The sequence below is a fragment of the Capricornis sumatraensis genome, chromosome 16, assembly GCF_032405125.1.
Source record: "Capricornis sumatraensis isolate serow.1 chromosome 16, serow.2, whole genome shotgun sequence".
Classification (NCBI taxonomy): domain Eukaryota; kingdom Metazoa; phylum Chordata; class Mammalia; order Artiodactyla; family Bovidae; genus Capricornis; species Capricornis sumatraensis.
Window position 1 is genome coordinate 24,028,738 of NC_091084.1, and position 21,807 is coordinate 24,050,544.

The 21,807-nt window shown below is 40.4% G+C and overlaps 1 protein-coding gene across 3 annotated transcripts in view; it reads right to left on the bottom strand.

The window, feature by feature from the left end:
* The window catches only part of ALG9 (ALG9 alpha-1,2-mannosyltransferase), a 107,954-nt gene that overhangs the window by 50,040 nt on the left and 36,107 nt on the right, over nt 1-21,807 (bottom strand). For 2 of the 3 annotated variants that reach the window (XM_068988509.1, XM_068988511.1), the window contains exons 9-13: nt 17,589-17,711; nt 14,847-15,001; nt 12,448-12,577; nt 11,697-11,844; nt 10,435-10,564 (exon numbers count right to left, since the gene is read on the bottom strand). In XM_068988509.1, the coding sequence (XP_068844610.1) occupies nt 10,435-10,564; nt 11,697-11,844; nt 12,448-12,577; nt 14,847-15,001; nt 17,589-17,711 (686 nt within the window). The remainder of the gene's footprint in view (nt 1-10,434; nt 10,565-11,696; nt 11,845-12,447; nt 12,578-14,846; nt 15,002-17,588; nt 17,712-21,807) is intronic. The other variant, XM_068988512.1, reaches the window with a different exon arrangement.

Here is a 21,807-nt window from a genome sequence, read left to right on the forward strand (position 1 = left end):
AAAAATGATTAAAAGAGAGACAAAAAGAAGGAAGAAATTAAAAAAAGGGAGTGGACACCAAACATTTCTTTTGATAAACACAATAATTATTTAAAGTATCTGCCATACATGTAACAGAGCTCTAGAAATGAAAAATAACTTCTTAAAAATATGATGCTCAACCACTTAAGGGTCTATTCAGTCCTTCCACATGAAAGAACATTAACCATTGCATGAAAACATATATTCAAGTGATACATTATACGTGACTTCGAAAGTAACAGGAGGCATGAAAAGAATAAAAATAATACTGGGGAATCCTGAAACCAAGCTTTTATCCTAGGACTAACCTTGGTCAGGTTACAACCCAAGCCCCAGTTTTTTCACCCATAAAGTGAAAAAGATCTTTAAATTTTATGATACCGATACCTTTCAAAACCATAATTCTTTCCACTGGTTAAACGGTAAAAGCGGGGCTAAAGACAAAAAAAATTTACAATCAGTTCTGTTCTAACATTTGTTTTGAATACGCACATTTGTTCCAACGCAACTGAACAATATGAGTATAATTCACTCTCCACGTTTGCTTATGTATTGTTAAATCCACAAGAAAAATTAGATGAATCCAGAAAACTGCAGCCAATTGAACCTATCAGTCCAGATATATACAAAGTGCCCACACTCAAATATCTCCCAGCTTCTTCAGTTCACTGCATGTTCTGAGCCATACCCATCCATATCATCCATATTTGGTATTAAAACTTTCTGTCATATTTCAGATAACCCTTATTTCACAAGCTACAGCCCTGCTAATGCCACTTCAAGAAGCATACGTGAGGTCTCCTTCAGGGTAAACTTCTGTATTATTGTAGCATTTATGCATTTTTAGCCATTTAACACAGAAATATCAATAACCTCAGATATGCAGATGACACCACCCTTATGGAAGAAAGTGAAGAGGAGCTAAAAAGCCTCTTGATGAAAGTGAAAGAGGAGAGTGAAAAAGTTGGCCTAAAGCTCAACATTCAGAAAACGAAGATCATGGCATCTGGTCCCATCACTCTATGGGAAATAGATGGAGAAACAGTGGAAACAGTGTCAGACTTTATTTTTGGGGGCTCCAAAATCACTGCAGACAGTGAGTGCAGCCATGAAATTAAAAGATGCTTACTCCTTGGAAGAAAAGTTATGACCAACCTAGATAGCACATTCAAAAGCAGAGACATTACTTTGCTGACTAAGGTCCGTCTAGTCAAGGCTATGGTTTTTCCTGTGGTCATGTATGGATGTGAGAGTTGGACTGTGAAGAAGGCTGAGTGCCGAAGAATTGATGCTTTTGAACTGTGGTGTTGGAGAAGACTCTTGAGAGTCCCTTGGACTGCAAGGAGATCCAACAAGTCCATTCTGAAGCAGATCAACTCTGGGATTTCTTTGGAAGGAATGATGCTAAAGCTGAAACTCCAGTACTCTGGCCACCTCATGTGAAGAGTTGACTCATTGGAAAAGACTCTGATGCTGGGAGGTATTGGGAGCAGGAGGAGAAGGGGACGACTGAGGATGAGATGGCTGGATGGCATCGCGGACTCGATGGACATGAGTATGAGTGAATTCCGGGAGTTGGTGATGGACAGGGAGGCTTGGCGTGCTGTGATTCATGGGGTCGCAAAGAGTCGGACACGACTGAGCGACTGAACTGAACTGAACTGAACACATATAATGCAGCCAAAGATGGAAAAGCTCTATACTGTCAGCAAAAACAAGACTGGAACTGACTGTGGCTCAGATCATGAACTCCTTATTGCCAAATTCAGATTGAAATTGAAGAAAGTGGGGAAAACCACTCACTAGACCATTCAGGTATGACCTAAATCAAGTCCCTTATGACTAACTATACAGTGGAAGCGAGAAATAGATTTAAGCAACTAGATCTGACAGACAGAGTGCCTGATGAACTATGGAATGAGGTTCGTGACACTGTACAGGAGACAGGGAGCAAGACCATCCCCAAGAAAAAGAAATGCAAAAAAGCAAAATGGCTGTCTGAGGAGGCCTTACAAATAGCTGTGAAAAGAAGAGAAGCGAAAAGAAAAGGAGAAAAGAAAAGATATATCCATTTGAATGGAGAGTTCCAAAGAATAGCAAGAAGAGATAAGAAAGCCTTCCTCAGTGATCAATGCAAAGAAATAGAGGAAAACAACAGAATGGGGAAGACTAGAGATCTCTTCCAGAAAATCAGAGATACCAAGGGAACATTTCATGCAAAGATGGGCTCGATAAAGGACAGAAATGGTATGGACCTAACAGAAGCAGAAGATATTAAGAAGAGGTGGCAAGAACACACGGAAGAACTGTTCAAAAAAGATCTTCATGACCCAGATAATCACAATGGTGTGATCACTCACCTAGGGCCAGACATCTTGGAATGTGATGTCAAGTGGGCCTTAGGAAGCATCATTACAAACAAAGCTAGTGGAGGTGATGGCATTCCAGTTGAGCTATTTCAAATCCTCAAAGCTGAGGCTGTGAAAGTGCCGCACTCAATATGCCAGAAAATTTGGAAAACTCAGCAGTGGCCACAGGACTGGAAAAGGTCACTTTTCATTCCAATCCCAAAGAAAGGCAATGCCAAAGAATGCTCAAACTACCACACAATTGCACTTATCTCACATGCTAGTAAAGTAATGCTCAAAATTCTCCAAGCCAGGCTTCAGCAATACGTGAACCGTGAACTTCCAGATGTTCAAGCTGGTTTTAGAAAAGGCAGAGGAACCAGAGATCAAATTGGAAACATCCGCTGGACCATGGAAAAAGCAAGAGAGTTCCAGAAAAACATCTATATCTGCTTTATTGACTATGCCAAAGCCTTTGACTGTGTGGATCACAATAAACTGTGGAAAATTCTGAAAGAGATGGGATTACCAGACCACCTGACCTGCCTCTTGAGAAAACGGTATGCAGGTCAGGAAGCAACAGTTAGAACTGGACATGGAACAACGGATTGGTTCCAAATAGGAAAAGGAGTACATCAAGGCTGTATATTGTCACCCTGCTTATTTAACCTATATGCAGAGTACATCATGAGAAATACTGGACCAAGATTGCCGGGAGAAATATCAATAACCTCAGATATGCAGATGACACCACCCTTATGGCAGAAAGTGAAGAGGAACTAAAAAGCCTCTTGATGAAAGCGAAAGAGGAGAGTGAAAAAGTTGGCTTAAAGCTCAACATCAGAAAACGAAGATCATGGCATCTGGTCCCATCACTTCATGGGAAATAGATGGAGAAACAGTGGAAACAGTGTCAGACTTTATTTTTTGGGGTTCCAAAATCACTGCAGATGGTGACTGCAGCCATGAAATTAAAAGACGCTTACTCCTTGGAGGGCTTTCCTGGTAGCTCAGATGGTAAAGCGTCTGCCTACAATGAGCGAGACCCAGGTTCGATCCCTGGGTGGGAAAGATCCCCTGGAGAAGGAAATGGCAACCCACTCCAGTATTCTTGCCTGGAAAAATCCCAGGGACCAAGGAGCCTGGTAGGCTACAGTCCATGGGATCACAAAGAGTCGGACACGACTGAGCAACTTCACTTCACTTACTCCTTGGAAGGAAAGTTATGACCAACCTAGACAGCATATTTAAAAGCAGAGACATTCTTTTGTCAAAAAAGGTCCGTCTAGTCAAGGCTATGGTTTTTCCAGTGGTCATGTATGGATGTAAGAGTTGGACTATAAAGAAAGCTGAGCGCCAAAGAATTGACGCTTTTGAACTGTGGTGTTGGAAAAGACTCTTGAGAGTCCCTTGGACTGCAAGGAGATCCAACCAGTTCATCCTAAAAGAGATCAGTCCTGGGTGTTCACTGAAAGGACTGATGTTGAAGCTGAAACTCCAAACCTTTGGCCACCTGACAGGAAGAACTGACTCATTTGAAAAGACCCTGATGCTGGGAGGGATTGAGGGCAGGAGGAGAAGGGGACGACAGAAGATGAGATGGTTGGATAGCATCACCAACTCAATGGACATGGGTTGGGTGGACTCCAGGAGCTGGTGATGGACAGGGAGGCCTGGTGTGCTGCAGTTCATGGGGTCACAAAAAGTCAGATACAACTGAGCGGCTGAACTTAACTGAACACATATAAAACTATCCTTCTGTTTTTGTCAGGTTGCTATACGAAAAAAGCTAGTGGAGGTGATGGAATTCTAGCTAAGCTATTTCAAATCCTAAAAGATGATTCTGTTAAAGTGCTGCACTCAGTATGTCAGCAAATTTGGAAAACTCAGCAGTGACCATGGGACTGGCAAAGGTCAGTTTTCATTTGAATCCCAAAGAATCGCAATGCCAAAGAATGTCCAAACTATCATACAATTGCGCTCTTTTCACATGCTAGCAAGGTTATGCTCGAAAATACTTCAAGCTAGGCTTCAGCAGTATATAAACTGAGAACTTTCAGATGTACAAGCTGGGTTTACAAAAGGCAGAGGAACCAGGGATCAAATTGCCAACATCTGTTGGCCCATGAAGAAAGCAAGGGAATTCCAGAAAAGCATCTACTTCTGTTTCACTGACTATGCTATACTTTGTGTGGATCACAACAAACTGCGGAAAATTCTTAAAGAGATGAGAGTACGAGATCACCTTACCTGTCTCCTGAGAAACCTGTATGTGAGTCAACAAGCAACAGTTAGAATTGGACACAGAAAAACTGACTGGTTCAAAATTGGGGAAAGAGTATGTCAAGGCTGTATATTTTCACCCTACTTATTTAACTCCTATGCAGAGTACATCATGGGAAATGTTGGGCTGATCAGTCACAAGCTGGAATCAGGATAGCTGGTAGAAGTATCAGTAACCTCAGATATGCACATGATACCACTCCAATGGCAGAAAGGGGCTTCCCTGTGTGACTCAGTGGTAAAGAATCCGCCTGGGAATGTAAGACAGGTGGGTTTGATCCCTGGGTCAGGTAGATCCCCAGGAAAAGGAAATGGCAACCCACTCCAGTATTCTTACATGGGAAACCCATGGACAAAGGAGGCTGGCAGGCTATAATACATGGGGTCCCAAAAGAGTAGGACATGACTTAGCGACTAAACAACAATGGCGGAAAGGGAAGAGGAACTAAAGGGCCTCCTGATGAGGGTGAAAGAGGAGAGTGAGAAAGCTGCCTTGAAACTCAACAGTAAAAAAACTAAGATCATGGCAACCAGTCTCATCACTTCATGGCAAATAGAATGGGAAAAAGTGACAGATTTTATTTTCTTGGGCTCCAAAATCACTGTGGATGGTGACTGCAGCCATGAAATTAGAAGACACTTGCTCCTTGGAAGGAAAGCTATGACAAACCTAGACAGCATATTAAAAAACAGAGAAATCACTTTGCCAACAAAGGTCCATACAGTCAAAGCTATGGTTTTCCAGTAGTCATGTACAGTTGTGAGAGTTGGACCATAAAGAAGGCTGAGTGCCAAAGAATTGATGCTTTCGAATTGTGGTGCTGGAGAAGACTCATGAGAATCCCTTGGACTGCAAGGAGATCAAATCAGTTAATTCTAAAGGAAATCAATCCTGAATATTCACTGGAAGGACTGATGCTAAAGCTGAAGCTCCAATACTTTGGCCACCTGATGCAAAGAACTGACTCATTGGAAAAGACCCTGATGCTGGGAAAGACTGAAGGCAAAAGGAGAAAGGGGACGACAGAGGATGAGATGGTTAGATAGCATTACTAACTCAATGCACATGAATTTGAGCAAACTCTGGGAGATAGTGGAGGACAGAGGAGCCTGGAGAGCTACAGATCACGGGGTTGCAAAGAGTAGGACACCACTTAATGGCTGAACAACAACAAATCTCTTCCATATGTCACTAACAAAGTTTGTGAGTATTGTGTCCTTAACTCCATTTTTCCCACAAGACTTGTGGCTTTCCACACTATTATCTTCAGCAACCGCACATCATGTTATAGCAGAATAGACTATATTCCTATTTGGGGAAAAAATTAATCAATGACCAGTTTTATTTTTTTCAATGGTAACAGATGGACAAGCTTCTTGAAAATCTGCTTAAGGATTAAGCCAAAGTCAGAGAGAAGTCTTTAAGCTCCCTCCTGAAGACATAATTTTTATTCCAAACTCTACCCATTGACTTAGTAGTTCCCAAATTAGATACCAGATTTGGAACCGAATGTTATCATTCACCTTGGAATAGTGAACAAAAATTTGGATTTGTCAAGAAATAGAGGAGACACTGAAGGTATCTTCTAAATTCAGACCTTGATTCTGAAAGAAAATCTTGGTAGGTACCACTGAATAATGCCACCTGTTCAATAATGGGATGTTCAACAGCTACTCAGTAACTATCATGAAATAATACACAGCAAAAAAAAATAACTGCTGCAGTATAATTATAACAATACAGTAGAAACCACAGAACCTTTACAAACACTCCTAATTCTTGCTAACCTCAGAGGTAACAGAGCATAGGGAAAAGCAGGAGGTCAGGCATGTTTCTTAGTTTCCATTCAGACAAGAAACAGGAGACAGACTGTATCACTGAGCATTGAAGCCAAAGGTTGGCTAAAACATGTTACTCAGAACCAAAGGGCAAGTAAAAATAATGCTGCTATTCCACCTGCGCAGGAAAGACCAAGAACATGATTGTTTTGCCTGTTTGAATGAACCTGTACTTCAAACCAGGACTGATACCAGGAGTAAAACACAAATGTAGTACAACGTGAACTCTTACAAGTCAGGCAAAGTTGTCTAGTCACTACAGTCTTGATCCTGGTACTAGTTCTTAAAGAACTACATTATTTTTCAAAATAATTGAGATCTTTGTTTACATACAAATGCACATATGAATGCAAGAGAAAAAACTGGAGAAAAAGAAACCATCAAAATGGTTATGGTGGTTTAATATTTGGGCAATTAGATTATGAGCTTGCCTAGTGGCTCATGATAAAGAATCCGCCTGCCAATGCAGGTGATGCAGGTTCAATCCCTGGGCCGGGAGGATCCCCTGGAGGAGGAAATGGCAACCCACTCCAGTATTCTTGCCTGGGAAATCCCACAGACAGAGGAGCCTGGAGAGTTACTGTCCATGGGGTTGCAAAGAGTTGGACATGACTTAGTGACTAAACAACAGCAACAACAAATCAGATTACAGCTGATTTATTTTCTTATTGGTAGCGTTCATTACTCAATAAGTGTTTACTACTTGTATCATCAATGGAAGACAAATGTCTTTTTAAACCATTAACTGAAAGAAAGTAATCCCTGATCATAGTTTGTGTAGAAGCCACAGTAAGCCACCAACTGTCTTCTGCTTTCCAAAGGGTCAAAGGTGAGTGGACTGGATTTGAAGGGCACTTCCCCCACCACACAGGAAAATCCAGGGAACTCTGCAAGAAACTCAGTCACAGAAAGGCACACGAGCACAGTGACAGACACTGCACACTCAGAGTGCATGCGGGACCTGCTTGTCCCTGGTTTTACCACCTAGCATTTTGCTGACTCCCATAGTGATTCTGGAAAATCTCTACCTTTGGGGTAAAGCTAATACAGTCACTGAACGGTATCTTGAGCAGAGAATATGGAAATATGGTCTAACCAGAGACAACCAATGACCAGAGCATACCAAATGTACAACAGGCCACTGTAGTATTTTTTAAGTTGAAGTACAGTTGATTTATAATATTTTATTAGTTTCAGGTGTACAGCATAGTGATTCAGGGGAGTTTTGTGTTTTTGTAGATTATATTCCATTATAGATTATTATAAGATATTGGATATAATTATAATTCCCTGGGCTATGCAGTAAATCCTTGTTACTTATTCATATATAGTAGATTGTACCTGTTAATTCTAAACTCCTAATTTGTACCCCCCATCCCCACTTTCCTCTCTGGTAACCATAAATCTGCATTCTATGTCTGTGAATCTATTTTTATTTTGTATATAAATTCATTTGTATTATTTTTTAGATTCACATATAAGTGGTATCATATAGTATTTGCCTTTCTCTGTCTGACTTACTTCACTAAGCATAATATTCTCTAGGTTCATCCAAGTTGTTGCAAATGGCAATAGTTCATTCCTTTTAATGGCTGAGTAATATCCCAGTGTGTGTGTATAGGTGTGTCTGTTGATACTGTAAATAATGCTGCTATGAACCTTGAGGTACATGTATCTCTTCAAATTAGCATTTTTGTTTTTTCCAGATATGTACCCAGAAATGAGATTGCTGGATCATATGGCAAGTCTATTTTCAATTTTTTAAGGACCCTCCATACTGTTTTCCACACTGGCTGCATCAATTTACATTCTCACCAACAGCGTAGGAGGGTCCCTTTTCTCCGCACCCTCTCCAGCATTTATTATTTGTAGACTTTTTGATGATGGCCATTCTGACTGGTGTGAGATGATATCTCTCTGTGGTTTTGAAATGCATTTCTCTAATAATTAGCAATGTGGAGCATCATTTCATGTGCCTGTAAGGACCTGTGGGTTCTATAGCCAGCTTTCTCTCAACATCATTATCCCAACCATGATGAACACTCATTCCTCAAGCCAGAAAGCATGTATACATTTATTACTAGATATACAGCACTATTTTAGCCACTATGGTGAATACAAAAGAAACAGAAGCAGTCATTCTTTCCATAGCATTCACAGTATGATGGCCAAAAATACGACATACACATCAGAAATATTTAAATGACGATAAGACAACAAAATTAAATGGCTAAATGAGCTACACAGATCAATTTAAGGGAGGACACTGCTCACTACAGACTTAAATAGTTGGGAAAGGCTTCAGGGAGGAAGAGTTTTGGTAGTATAAGAAGGTAGACAAGGGAAGTCCAGGTACCGTTACCAAGACAAGCAAAGTCCCTGGGATAGAAAAACCAATGAGTCTGAAAAGACTAATAAAAATCAAGTTGGGGAACAATAAATTTAAGGAAGGAGAGATAGCTTTGGGCAGATTATAAATCCTCTTAAGGGTTCATTTACCTCTAATCCATCAGATACACTGTTATCAAATTAAGAACATTTGTGGGAAAATCTGTGTACAGACACTATGCTATATATGACAGAAAAGATATGATATCCAATCTCACATTAATCTTCCAAAAGTAGGTATCATTATTCCCACTTCACAGACAGAAACTGAAATTAGTTAAACAGAGATGTTAACTAATTTGCTCAAGGTCACCAGGTAGGCAACAGAGTTTAGAACGCAGGCCTACTTGACTCCAAAGTCCATACTCTTTTTTTTTTTTTAAATCATCCTATACTATCTCTTCCCAAAACACAGCTGCGACAATATCACCATGAATTCATCATATCTCCCCTCATCACAGCATATTCTCCTATCTTTTTGACTATCAAGTGTCCCCATGATGATCCCCTGTGCATCAAAGCCTGCTCTCACGAGTATCTGCAGCTAAAATAAAAGTGGCTAATAGCAGTTTGTCCCACCCAGGAGTATTTTCACTGTTACAGGAATCAGAGGCTTCAGTTAGAAAGAAACTCCAAGTCACTTAGTGGAATACACTTCCTACCTTCTCAGGGAGCCAAGTCAAAAATGTATTTTATGATGTCCATTCTCATAGCTTATAAAGCTAAAGCTCACACTGTAAGAATCTCACCCATAAACTGAGGGTCTCCATGGAAATCTAATCTGCCCCAGTCCGGGAGACAAAAGGCCAGCTGTGGCTACAGGTTTGCTCTGAACGGGAATTGAAAGTCCTGATATTTCATGCTTTAGGTATATGTCATAAGGGAAATGTATTTGACATTTAAATTCTTAAATGTTTGCTAAACAGGCTGCCAAAAAAAAATGTGCTTTCTAATAATTCTATAAAACGGTCCTTTACTGTCTCTGGGAACCAGGAACATTATCTTTAGCGCTCTCACCTTTTCCGCAGTCAAAGATCTTACAGGTTATCAAATGGTGAAAGTATCATCTCTCAAAGGAACCTACATGGCTCCAGAGTGGGTAAAGATGAGTGTGTACAAGAGCATGGCCCTGACACACACTGCTTCATGGACTCGGTGTGAGAAGAACCCTCACTGACTATCCACTTGCTAAAACCAGAATATACTAATCATTAGCTCAAAGGTCTATGGGTAACTTGAACGTTCCCCAGGAGGTATTTTAATGGACCAAGGATGATAAGAGTTGCAGAATGTGTTTCAAAATGGCTTGAATTCAACATAAGAAATTTTCTGATCCAGCTTAGAAAATAGGTTGAATTAAAAATTTTACATAGAAAATAAAGGAGGTCATTTGAAAATAAAAATGACACTCTTCATTCTTTCTCAACAATTGTTATATCCCTCATCTTAAAGAAATCACTTCCTAAAAAACTCTCATTTCATCAAAGTTCTATTACGTATGCTAACAGATTTTAAGGGTGGCACTCTTGTCATAGTAGTAAAAGTATCCCCTTACGTATCTGGATGGCTCCTCTAGGTTCTGGTCATTCATGTCAGTAGGAACAGTCCGGGTGGCCAGTGGTCCCTCTGCAAAAGGTTTTGGTAACTGGCCTCTGAACTCTGACGGAATGAACTGAAGCTGCCAACTGTCAAAAACACAAATAAGAAGAATGAGAAAAACACAGGGAGCTCAGATTGCTAAATATTCTTGAAATATAGAAGCAAAAAAAGGAAATTTCATGTGAAAAATATTTCACTTGGAGACAAAATATTTCTGCGAAACCTCAGCCACAGAGCATAGAGGCAGAGGTCACAATTCAATCCAACATCGTTGAGAAATTTTCAACTTGAGATCTCTCATACCATTTCACCAACTCTAAGCAGTGAAATTTGCAATAGTGGTTATACCATCAAACAACTAGAGAAACATCAAAGTTCATTGCCAATTATCATGTGATCAGGGGACCTCTCAAAATTTAAGCAAGTTCATCAGGCATAGAGAGTAAAGAGTGAAATGTAGGGACTCACTGTGGGAAAACTACTTTGTTCCTGAGTAATCGTCAAAAGTACCTTTAGTTATGAAACTGTTTCAGATGGAAAAGGCAAAGGCTAAAGCGAACACTTTAAAAAACAAGCTTTAATTAATCATTAATGACTGATACAGGATCTTTATCAAGGAAAAAGATATTACCACCAGCTAAGCTGCTGTAGCCAGTCCCCAAATGGAACAATATGACTCATCTTAACCTGACTTCTCTTTTCCCTAAATAGGACTCTTCTCTGTCTGAATAAAGCAAATACAAAGGAACTCGGAGCCCAAGCTATCTATCACATCCAACCACAGACAGCATGAAGGAAAGCAGTGCACAGGTCTTATCCACCGCTTTCCCCAGGGTCCATATGGTGGGAGAGAATGTTCACTGTTGCTGGACAACAAATGTGTCTTCTCTAAAAACACTCTAGACACCGAGAGTTTCTAAACCACTTTCAAAAGTGAGTTAACATGAGTTAGTCATAAAAATTTAAACGCGGATCCTCAGGAAAAGCCACGAGCAGGAGCCCAGGACCGACGACATCCTCGAAGGTCAGGGCAGAGCAGGGTGCATCACCGAACAGAGGCCCCAGGTGCTCGGCACGCTGCCCACGGCTGCCCGAGATGGTGAATCACACAAACACTCCCGACGAATCCAAAGCGGAGGAAAAACTAAGACAACATTGCCACAGATTTGCTGTTTCTACACCTCGATTTAAAACTCTGAGAATTAAAGGGCAGCTTACTTGTCAGGCAGAAGGAAGCTGCTGGGGAAGCGATGCCACTCTTTCCCGACACAGACGTTGACGGGCCGGCCTTCAGGAACGCTGTGGATGGTGGGGTCTGTGGCAATTCGATAAAATTCTGGATACAAATCTAGGGGTCCGTGATACCCTGGAAGGGAGAGGGGTGTGTGAAAGCCTAAGATGAGAGAGGTGAGATTCTGCTATTTAATTACAGCGCGTGTTAGCACCCACTGTGATCCGTGTGAGAGGCACACAGCAACTCCAGCAGGAAGCCCACTCAACTGGCATCAAATGCCTGGGCAGTCAGGAAGATGATTACAGCAGAGGCCCAATCTTGGCCAGAAATCACTTGCTTTCTTGCCCTTCTCTACACCCTCCACCTTTTAAAATTGATGTTCTTTGAGCCCATTTCAATATTCTGGATCCAAATAAAGATTATAACAAAGAATATAATCATGGGACTTGAGCCTCAACTCTGCATCCTATGTTTAAGGCTTCCTTAATTCATTCTTTAAAAGGAAAAAAAAAAGTAAGAATAGAGAAGAAGTGTATAGTTAATCACACTAAAAGGAATTCTCAATCTTCTCTTCAGTCCTAAGCTACAGATGTCACATCCCATTCTTAATACGAAGTCCACAGGTTCTCCGCACAGAAAAGTCCCTCGGCTTAAGCTGAATTATATTAGACATTCACGCATCAAGCAAAAACCAGGTAAAGTGAGTGTGGATTAAGTTACTGTCTGCACATCTACCTCTGAACAGTGCCACAGAGCGAGAAAAAGACAGGAGCCCAAACAGGAAGAGTGTTCCTAACGCCAGCCAATTCGACGTCACGGTGTAATGCTCCAGGCGGTATCGCTGAAACACGAAGTGGTAACATTTCTAGAAAGAAAGAAAACTGTTCTGAAAAAAAGATACACCTTGCAGGATACATATCATCACAAGACATCATCATAACTTAAGAGGAAGGAAGCAGCAAAAGAGGTTCTACCAAGAATCTGAGCATTTGCACACAGTGAGATACCCACTCCACATTCTAAGATTAAAGCAAACTCTGCTAAACTGTCTATAGATCAACCTCACCAGAGGGCTTGCCAAGCATGAAATCTCACTGGCTTCACAGGAAACTTAGCTGGATATTTTCCCTAGTGACTAAACTCCTAATAATTTATTTTTAAAAAATATTTAAATGAAAATGGCTTTTGGTAGTTTTGGGGTTTTTTAAAAATATATGAAGTATCTCCATCTATTCTGATGTAATTGGTGATTAACCTTCACTTTCCTTACTGACAAGTTTTCATCAAAGTTTTTAGTAACAACAAAATGTCTCATGACCAAACAAGAAGGAAACAGAATTCCCCTCATGGAACATTAGGAAAATGCTGTTAATTACATACTAAACTTATTCACAAACTAGAGGAATGTCATTAAGAATATATACACACCTGCATGAGTTCTGCAGCTTTTCAGCACCTTCCCATGAGATTTCCTTCCTTCCTTCTTTCCCTCTCAGACTAGAACTACTTTTGGAAAGCAATTTTGCAATACATAACAAGGGCCATAAATGTTTGAACTCCTTTCATACTTTTTGGAATCTTTCCTAAAGAAACAATCCAAATACCTAAACAAAGATATTTATCCTAGCATTATTTATAATACTGAAATAAGTGAGCAACCTAAACTCTAACATAAATTACGTCTAACCATTATATAGAACCAATTCAATATATTATGTATTACATAAAAATGTTATAAATTATATCCAACTCAGAGCACTATATTGCTATTAAAATGATGCATATAGACACAGCAACATAAGGATATAAGTATATTAAGAGGGATACAGTTACATGAGCCTTAAACTACAATCATAATAGATTCCATTATATGATAGGCAAAAATGCTAGAAGGAGATTTTGTTAGGGTAGCAGGACTGATTTTAGAAAGAGGTAAAAGAAAAATTATCCCTGATGAAGTTCAACTACTTTTATAATTAAAATTACTTTTAAAAACTATTGTCCTAAAAGGATGAGATTTTAAAATGTTATGCTAAATGAAAGAAGTCAATCACAAAAGCCCACATATTCTATGATTTCATTTACATGAAATGCCTAGAATAGGCAAAGCTATAGAGATACAAAGTAGTTTAGCTGTTGATTGTGGCTGAGGAGATATTGGGGGGTGGGCAGCTACCACAGCTAAAGGATACAGGTTTTTGAGATGATGAAAATGCTCTAAATCGACTGGAGTAACGCTTACACAGATCTGTGAATAGCCTAGAAAACACTGTATCATATACTTTAAATGAGTAAATTCTGTGGTTTGCGAATTGTGCGTGCACGTGTGCTAAATCGTTTCAGTCCAGTCAGACTCTTTGAGACCCTATGGACTGTAGCCCGCCAGACTCCTCTGTCCATGGGATTCTCCAGGCAAGAAGACTGGAGAAGGTCGCTGTGTCCACCTCCAGGGGATCTTCCCCATCCAGGGACTGAACCCTCATCTCTTTCATCTAACCTGCATTGGTAGGCAAGTTCTTTACCACTAGCACCACCTGAGAAGCCCTTGAAAATTATATCTTATTACAAATCTGTTAAGGAAAAAAACCTATTACCCAAATTATTCCTTTTTTAATAATTGCAAATGGAGCAGAGGTTTTAAAAAAAAAAAAGAGTCCGACACTTCCAAGGCCATAAATACAGAAATATTCATGATTAGTTCTGACCTGGACAGGTTTTAAGCCAGGATTACAATGTCCCATATCGCTAACAGCCTGAAGTAATCCCAAACACCTGAGCCAGTTTGATTCAGGTTTCATAACTGAAAAACAGACATTCCATTAGCTCTGCTGGGCTGCTACCATCCTGTGCTAGGCCCATATAATGACTTTTAAAAATTCCTTTCATAGCAATTGGATTCTTAATGGCAAGAGAGACAAATTATTACTAGCACAAATTAATACTGCAAATATGTGATCAGCAAACGACAGTACAAACAACACTTAAGCAATCAAAGCTTTATAACATGATCTGTATAAACGTTAATGTATGGATCACATATCTTAGGTGGAAGCATTCTGTAATCTGCCTTTAAGCTTTCTGAAAGATTTAATGTGAAACAGAATGAAGCAGACACACATTTCCCTGAAACTCACCTGAAGTGCAGAAAGGGCCACAGCACCACAGAGGCATATAAGTGGATACACAGGGAAAAGAAATCTCTCCTCTTTGTGAGGCTGGATGAAGAAAATGATAAACCAAATATACATTGGAGCCAAGGTAAGCCAATATGGGTGGCCTAAATTCTGAACTGTAAAACAGAAAAAAAATCCACCTTTCACCATATGAGACCAAAACAGCACATTCACTCTCAAAGTTCTCTTGATCTCAAACTTAGGCATATACCCTAGGGCACCCCACTCTTTTATTCACACTTTCTCTGATGTAATTAAGGAGTCAAATAGAAAGACGTATATACTTCTTAGCTCTCCCAAGAGATCCAACATTTAAAGGTAGGTACAATACTGGATTTAGCTGGAACACAAATGAATGTCAGGTGAATGCGTAATAGAGCTTAACAAGTCTATACTGGATGAAGAAAAAAATACACTTCTCTCTCTCAAGAGAGAGAAGAGTCCTGCCACTAAAACTAAAGATTCTTGAGATTAACCAAAAGCATAACATAAATTCACTTCTTAGACTTTAATCCTTCTGTTTACTACATTAACCTTCTTACGCATATACCAAATAGCTATAGATCAAAGGAAAGAAACAAAGTTGGATTCTCAAACTCATCACTGGTTTCTGTCAAGCTACAAATGACAAAGAGTTTGTTTCAAAAGAAAATATAAAACCATTCTTAAAGGAAGTTTGCTGATCGAGTTTTCTCTCCTGTTTGATAATACACATCCACTCTGTACCTCAAAATTAAAGCCAAGAATGTATTTTAAACCATATGAAAGAATTGCAGGAATTTAATGAACACTAAGACCCAAGCACCTAGTGGAAAGTTCCTGTGGTCATGGTTAGGTACATGGACGCTGAGTGATAAGCCTACAACCCACAGTGAAGGCATCTCAAACTGTGCTCCTATTAGCGGTAACGAGTAGTACATGGGAATCACCGACCAAGGGTGGATACACAGCGCCCCCTGGTGTCCATTATGTCTACAATGAGCGAGTTGAGATGAAAGATCAGGGTTGTCATCAGAGCCCAATTTAGCGTTGCTTAACCCAGTGCTCCTTAGTTATACATGCTTTTGAAAAAACAGGTGTTTTTTTTTTGGCCTTGAGACACGCAGGATCTTAGTTCCCCAGCCAGGGACCAGGGGTCCACCCCGCACCACCTGCAGTGGAAGCGCAGAGTCTTAACCACCAGGGAAGTTCCTGCAGAAATTCTTTAAGAATAAACATTCTTGAACTGCAATAACAAGTTCATCTTTTTTTTCACTTATGAAATTTTAGGCTATAATTTAGGATATTTACCTTCCCAAGAAGTATTTTAGGTTGGAATTTTCTTATAAGAAAAAAAGTTTTATCTTCTACAAGTAAACAATCTTTTCGTCTTTTGCATCTTAGAAGCTGACAAACATATTTTTAAAATATGGCCTAAAATTTTGGAACATTCTCTATAAAACACTTATAGTTTCTGTTAAACTATATTCTGTCAACCTATATTTCTGTTAAACTATGTTAAACGTATTGTTGCTATTATAAAATATACAAAATGTATAAAGAAAAATCAGAGTCCTCAATTTCTTACTAGCTGGACATGTGGGTACATGACACAATTTTAAACCAAAACTGGATTCCTGCTTTAGAGAACAGCTTAATATACTGTTTTTGTTTTTACTGTTTTTATACTCATATCACAAGCATTTACAAATCTTCCAAAGTATAAATTATTTTTATAGTCAGAAAAAGCTACTTTTCAGAAAAAAAAAAAGAAAAGTGATCCTTAATAAACACAAGGAATGGAGGAATGCGTTAATACCTCACGGGAACAAACAGCTGAATCCAAACGCGGGACGCTATGTAGGCAAGATGAGTGACATGGTCTCTTTAGAAATCTTCAGGAAGACAAAGGTCAGGGGGGAACCTCTAGAAAAGCTTATGAAACATAACACCAAATTCCGTATATCACTCATTTAGATTCTGCTTTTAATAAACTATAAAAGTTTTTTTTCAGACAGTGTAGGAATCTAAATACTAGCTGGGCATTAGATGATATTAAGAAAAAACTGTTAATTTTGTTAGATAACGGCATCAGGGTTACGTTACAACAAAAGCTCTAAAATAAAGCAAAAGTGACTCTGAAGGCTGCTTTCATATTCTATGAACACAGCAAACTCTTTATAAACCATTAATTGTAGAAAAGCAGAATGGGGAATGGTATGGAAGAATCACACGGCATCCAAACCAGACCGAAAAGTTGGAAATTAAATCTCCTTCCGAAACTCAAACGAATTTCTGCTCAGCTCTGTCTTCCAATCAGAGCAAGCACCAAATGTGGGGGAATCTCTGCATGGCTTAGTTTCCAGATTTTTGGTTGAATTTCCCAGAGATTGTTTGCCTCTACTGTTGATTATCTTAAGCAATTTACCATGCTAACATACACTTCTTTAAATAGGCTTATCTCCCAAGACTTTTTAAATGCTTTTGCCTCCCCAGATGATTCTATAAATCACACAGACTTCCTCACTTGCAGTTATTAACCAGATTATCACATAGGTTAACGCAGGTTGAACAAACTATAAACAGAGATGGAAAAATGCAATAAGCCAACCATTTCCATAGAAAGAAAATGGAAAATAAAATAAGTAGATTGTTTTTTATTTCTTGGTACACATTGTTACTTCTCTTCCCTCCCCCAAATCTATCATTCCTTATTCCACTTACCGTGAAATCTCTGCAGTAGGTATTCCATGAGAGAAGTCAGTGGTAAGACCAGGAGGGCTAAAGCAAAGACTACATTAAAATTCAGAAATCCATTAATTAAATAGAAATACCAAGGTTCTGTGCCTGAGGGAAATAAAGAGACAAGAAATCATTAGTGGATGCCTCCAATACCTACTACAATGCTTGACTCACAGTGTTCCTTGTCAAGCAAATTTGATGGTCCAGTACCTCATGTAAGTGAGAGCCCACAAGCCACTCCCCCCACCTTAGAAATCAGGTTTCAAATATTTAGCTCTCATGACCACTATTTGTCGTTGTTCAGTCGCCAAGCTGTGTCCAACTGTCCGAGACCCCGTGGACTGCAGCATACCAGGCTTCCCTGTCCCTCACCATCTCTTAATTGGTGATGCCATCCAACCATCTCATCCTCTGTCACCCTCTTCTTCTGCTGTCAATCTTTCCCAGCATCGGCATCTTTTCCAGTGAGTCAACTATTCACATCAGGTGGTCAAAGTACTGGAGCTTCAGCTTTAGCATCAGTCCTTCCAAAGAGTATTCAGGGTTGATATACTTTAAGATTGACTGGTTTGATCTCCTTGCTTTCCAAGGGATTCTCAAGAGGCTTCTCCAGCACCATGGTTTGAAAGCATCAATTCTTCGGCGTTCTGCCTTCTTTATTGTTCATCCCTCACATCTGTACCTGAGTACTGGACCACTATATCCAGCCCAAATTGCCAAGCCCAAATGGGACTAATACTTTTCAGAAAACCAAACAATATAAATAGCTTAGCAGCAATATTGTGATTTATAATAAGAAGTATTTATTTGGTCTTCACTCCCATTCCTAGGAGAGAGCGCCTAAAACGAACTTCCTAATTCCTAAAGTGGTGAGAAGTGTCTTTTGTTATGTTAATTCGGGGACTCCTGGCAAAGTCCTAGGTAACCTCAGGATGGGGACTAGTTGTGAGAGGAACCACCTAGTGATTGGAGGGTTAGAACTTTCAGTCCTGTCTTTCCCTCCTCTGGGAAGAGGGGAGGGCATAGCAATGAGGAGAGGGTATAGCAATGGGGTTTAAACACCAATGGCCAGTGATTCAAGCAATGGTGCTCAAGTAATGAGACCTCCATAAAAACCCAAAAGGACAAAGGGCTTCCAGAAGCACCATGTATCTTCCCGCCCACCCTGCCCTATGCATCTCTTCCACCTGGCTTGTCCCCTTTCTAATAACTGGTCAACAGAAGTTAAGTGTTTCTGGAGTCCTGGGAGCCACACTAGCAAATTAACTGAACCTGACAAATTAGCTGAACCTGAGAAGGGGGCTGCTGGAACTTCTAATGTGGTCAGTCAGAAGCCCAGGTGACAACCTGGACTTTCAAACGGCACGAAGCAGAGGCCTCCCCACCGAGGGCCGGGGGATGGCGGGGTGGGTGCAGTCTTACAGGGCTGAGCTATGAGGGCTTTGCCTATCCGTTTATCCTATCACATTCCAGTATCCTTCCCCCTGATGTGCTCAACCACTTTTCAACAGTGTCTGTTGAAGGGGGACCTTCCACAAAAAGCAGCGCCTTTCTGAGGAAAACCATGTTCAGAGACCCAGGCCCTGCTCAGCTTTTCGGATTCAGAATGAAACAACATGACTGAAAACGCAAGCCTTGCTCGCACAAGTTTTGATTCTTTAACTCCAAATCCTGAAACTCAAACGATCAGAGACAGCCCCCTTTGGCGCATTCCGCCGGTTTTCATCTGCTCTTCCCTCCTGTGATTACTTCAATCAGGCAGTGAATGACACACGCGGGTTTTAATCACTGTGTGTTTTGACACCCGCCTTGCACCACAGCAATTTCCTGCAATCAGCATTGCTTAAAAGGGTAATCAGAAGGCAGAGGAATACTCAGAAAAGCCTGACATTTCTGCAGCTTGCACAGCAAAATAAGATTAGAAACCAAACCCATAAGGCGAGAAACCTCTAAGGGAGGAGGAAGATGCAGAGGGGACCCTGGGGAAGGACTCAGGTTCGACAGTGTGTCACCTTTAGGGAAAGCTCCCTCCTTGCTGTCGAAACCCAGGGATAGGGACTGTCCAGGAAGAGAGACTCTGTCCCAGGCCAAGCTCATTAGAGACATTTGTATCTTGTATTCTTTACAAATAATCTTTTAGGTTCCAGAAAACTACCTGCCTGCTAAGTCACTTCAGTCGTGTCTGACTCTTTGTGACCCCATGGACTGTAGCCCGCCAGGCTCCTCCGTCCATAGGATTCTCCAGGCAAGAGTACTGGAGTGGGTTGCCATTTCCTTCTCCTACAGAAAGCCATTGGATGGTTTTATTTTCAAAATGGAAAATACACGTCTTTTCTGGGTTTTAATTACTATTTAACAGCACGTTTCCTAAATTGAGTCCTTTAGAAGTCCAGTTTCCAGAGAAGTAAGTTTTCGTACAATCATCTCCTGACCGCCAGTGTGGAGGCAATGCTATCAACCCTGACCCATCTTCTTCTTTACAAAATTCTTGAAATTTGACCCTGGGATGATAAAGCAGAGTGACTAGAAAAAAGGGGGTCACCCTTCACGTCATCTATTACAGATGCTTAAACATCAACAGATAAAAGCCTCTTTCTCTTTGATCCTTACTAATACACGCTTTTTCAAGGAAAGTGCTGTAGTGTTTTCCTCTTTACCGCAATTTACTATGCCCTCCTGTTAGGGCTGTCTACTTTTTGTTTTAATCATTATTAATTTGTTTATTTTAAGGCTGTCTACCTTTTAACCCAGGTATACTGTACACTGAGATGTGGAACCAAAAGTATTAAGTTGGTAAACTCAACTATTTTTATGTGTTAGGACCTCATAGATCAAGTTCATAGCTAGGCTGTGAACATTTCGTAATAGACTGTTACTTCCCTGAAGGATCGGGTAGAAACTGGGGAATAAGTCAAGATTTGGGAAGGTTCAAGTGACAACAGTCTTAAAAACAAGGGCAAAAGGGGACAGAAAATAGTGAATTCTGTTAACCAGTGTCCTCCCCTACTTGATGAGGCATCTACCTTAAAAGAGTAAAAACCTGTATCTCTTTCCAGGGAGATACTCAACACTGCTCTCAGAAATTATCAAAAGTGAACTATGTATTGTAGAAAAAAATTTGTCAGAATGACAAGCTAAGCATTTAACTAATGCAAAATGTAAGCTGAAAGGAAGCTGGAAGCAGGGTGCAGAGGGGGCTCACCTATCTCCCTTTTTATGGAAAGTGCCTCAATCCCTTTCATTCAAATGAGCTCAAGAGAGCTTTGCCAGAGACTAAAAGAAGGGATAACGTTCATTGTTCCATCGACTGAATGAAGGGGAACTACTTTATAGGCCTACAGTTTTACAGAACTCTAGGAACTAAATTATAATAAATCATCCTTATAAATGTCAAATTTGTGCCACCAAGAGGAAAAACCCACCAAGGTTCAACACCAATGATTAACAAAACAGAAGGCTCTAGAACAGGCCATGCTAGTGGGTGACCCTAAGATGCCTCCAAAGCCTCCTCTGGGGCTTCATCCTCTGCTGCTGCAGGACTGGAAAGCTGTGGGCCTTCTGACCGAGGGCTCTATCCTTTACCTTCTGAAATCTCCCGTCCTGTGGTCTGACAGATTTGATAAGACAGACAGGCACGGATCACATCCTAAGCTCCAAGTGGCATCCCTGAGCAGACCCGCTGTCGTTTTTGAGGGAAGAGCACTTCTTACACCCATCCTCCCACACCTGTCCTCCCACGCTTCTCCCAGGCCTGCGTTCTCATCAGAGAGCATAGCTCTTCACACAAAAACACTCAACCTCAACATCTGAGAACTTGAAATGTTACAAGGGGAAGAGGCCAAATCAGTGCCAAGCCTAGTCACTTTCGTTTTTGCAACACGAAATTTCACCTCTTTATCTCTGACCCCATAGAGACTTTTCACCTATAACTTCGCAACTTCCATGTCTACACTACTCTAAATTTCCAAAGCATTGAGTATTCTTGACCTCATCCAAGTAATAATTGTGAAAAATTGCCTCTGTTCCCTGGCTTCAAAAGACAAGAGTCAGTCCAGGCCTGGAATGTGTCATTAATAAATGCTATTTGGCCAAGAAAGTACAGAAAGGTCCCTTTGAAAACCAGGAACAATAGAAAGAATAAATATTTACAGATTTTCCTCAATCTGTGATGGGGTTAAGTCCTGATAAACCCATCATAAAC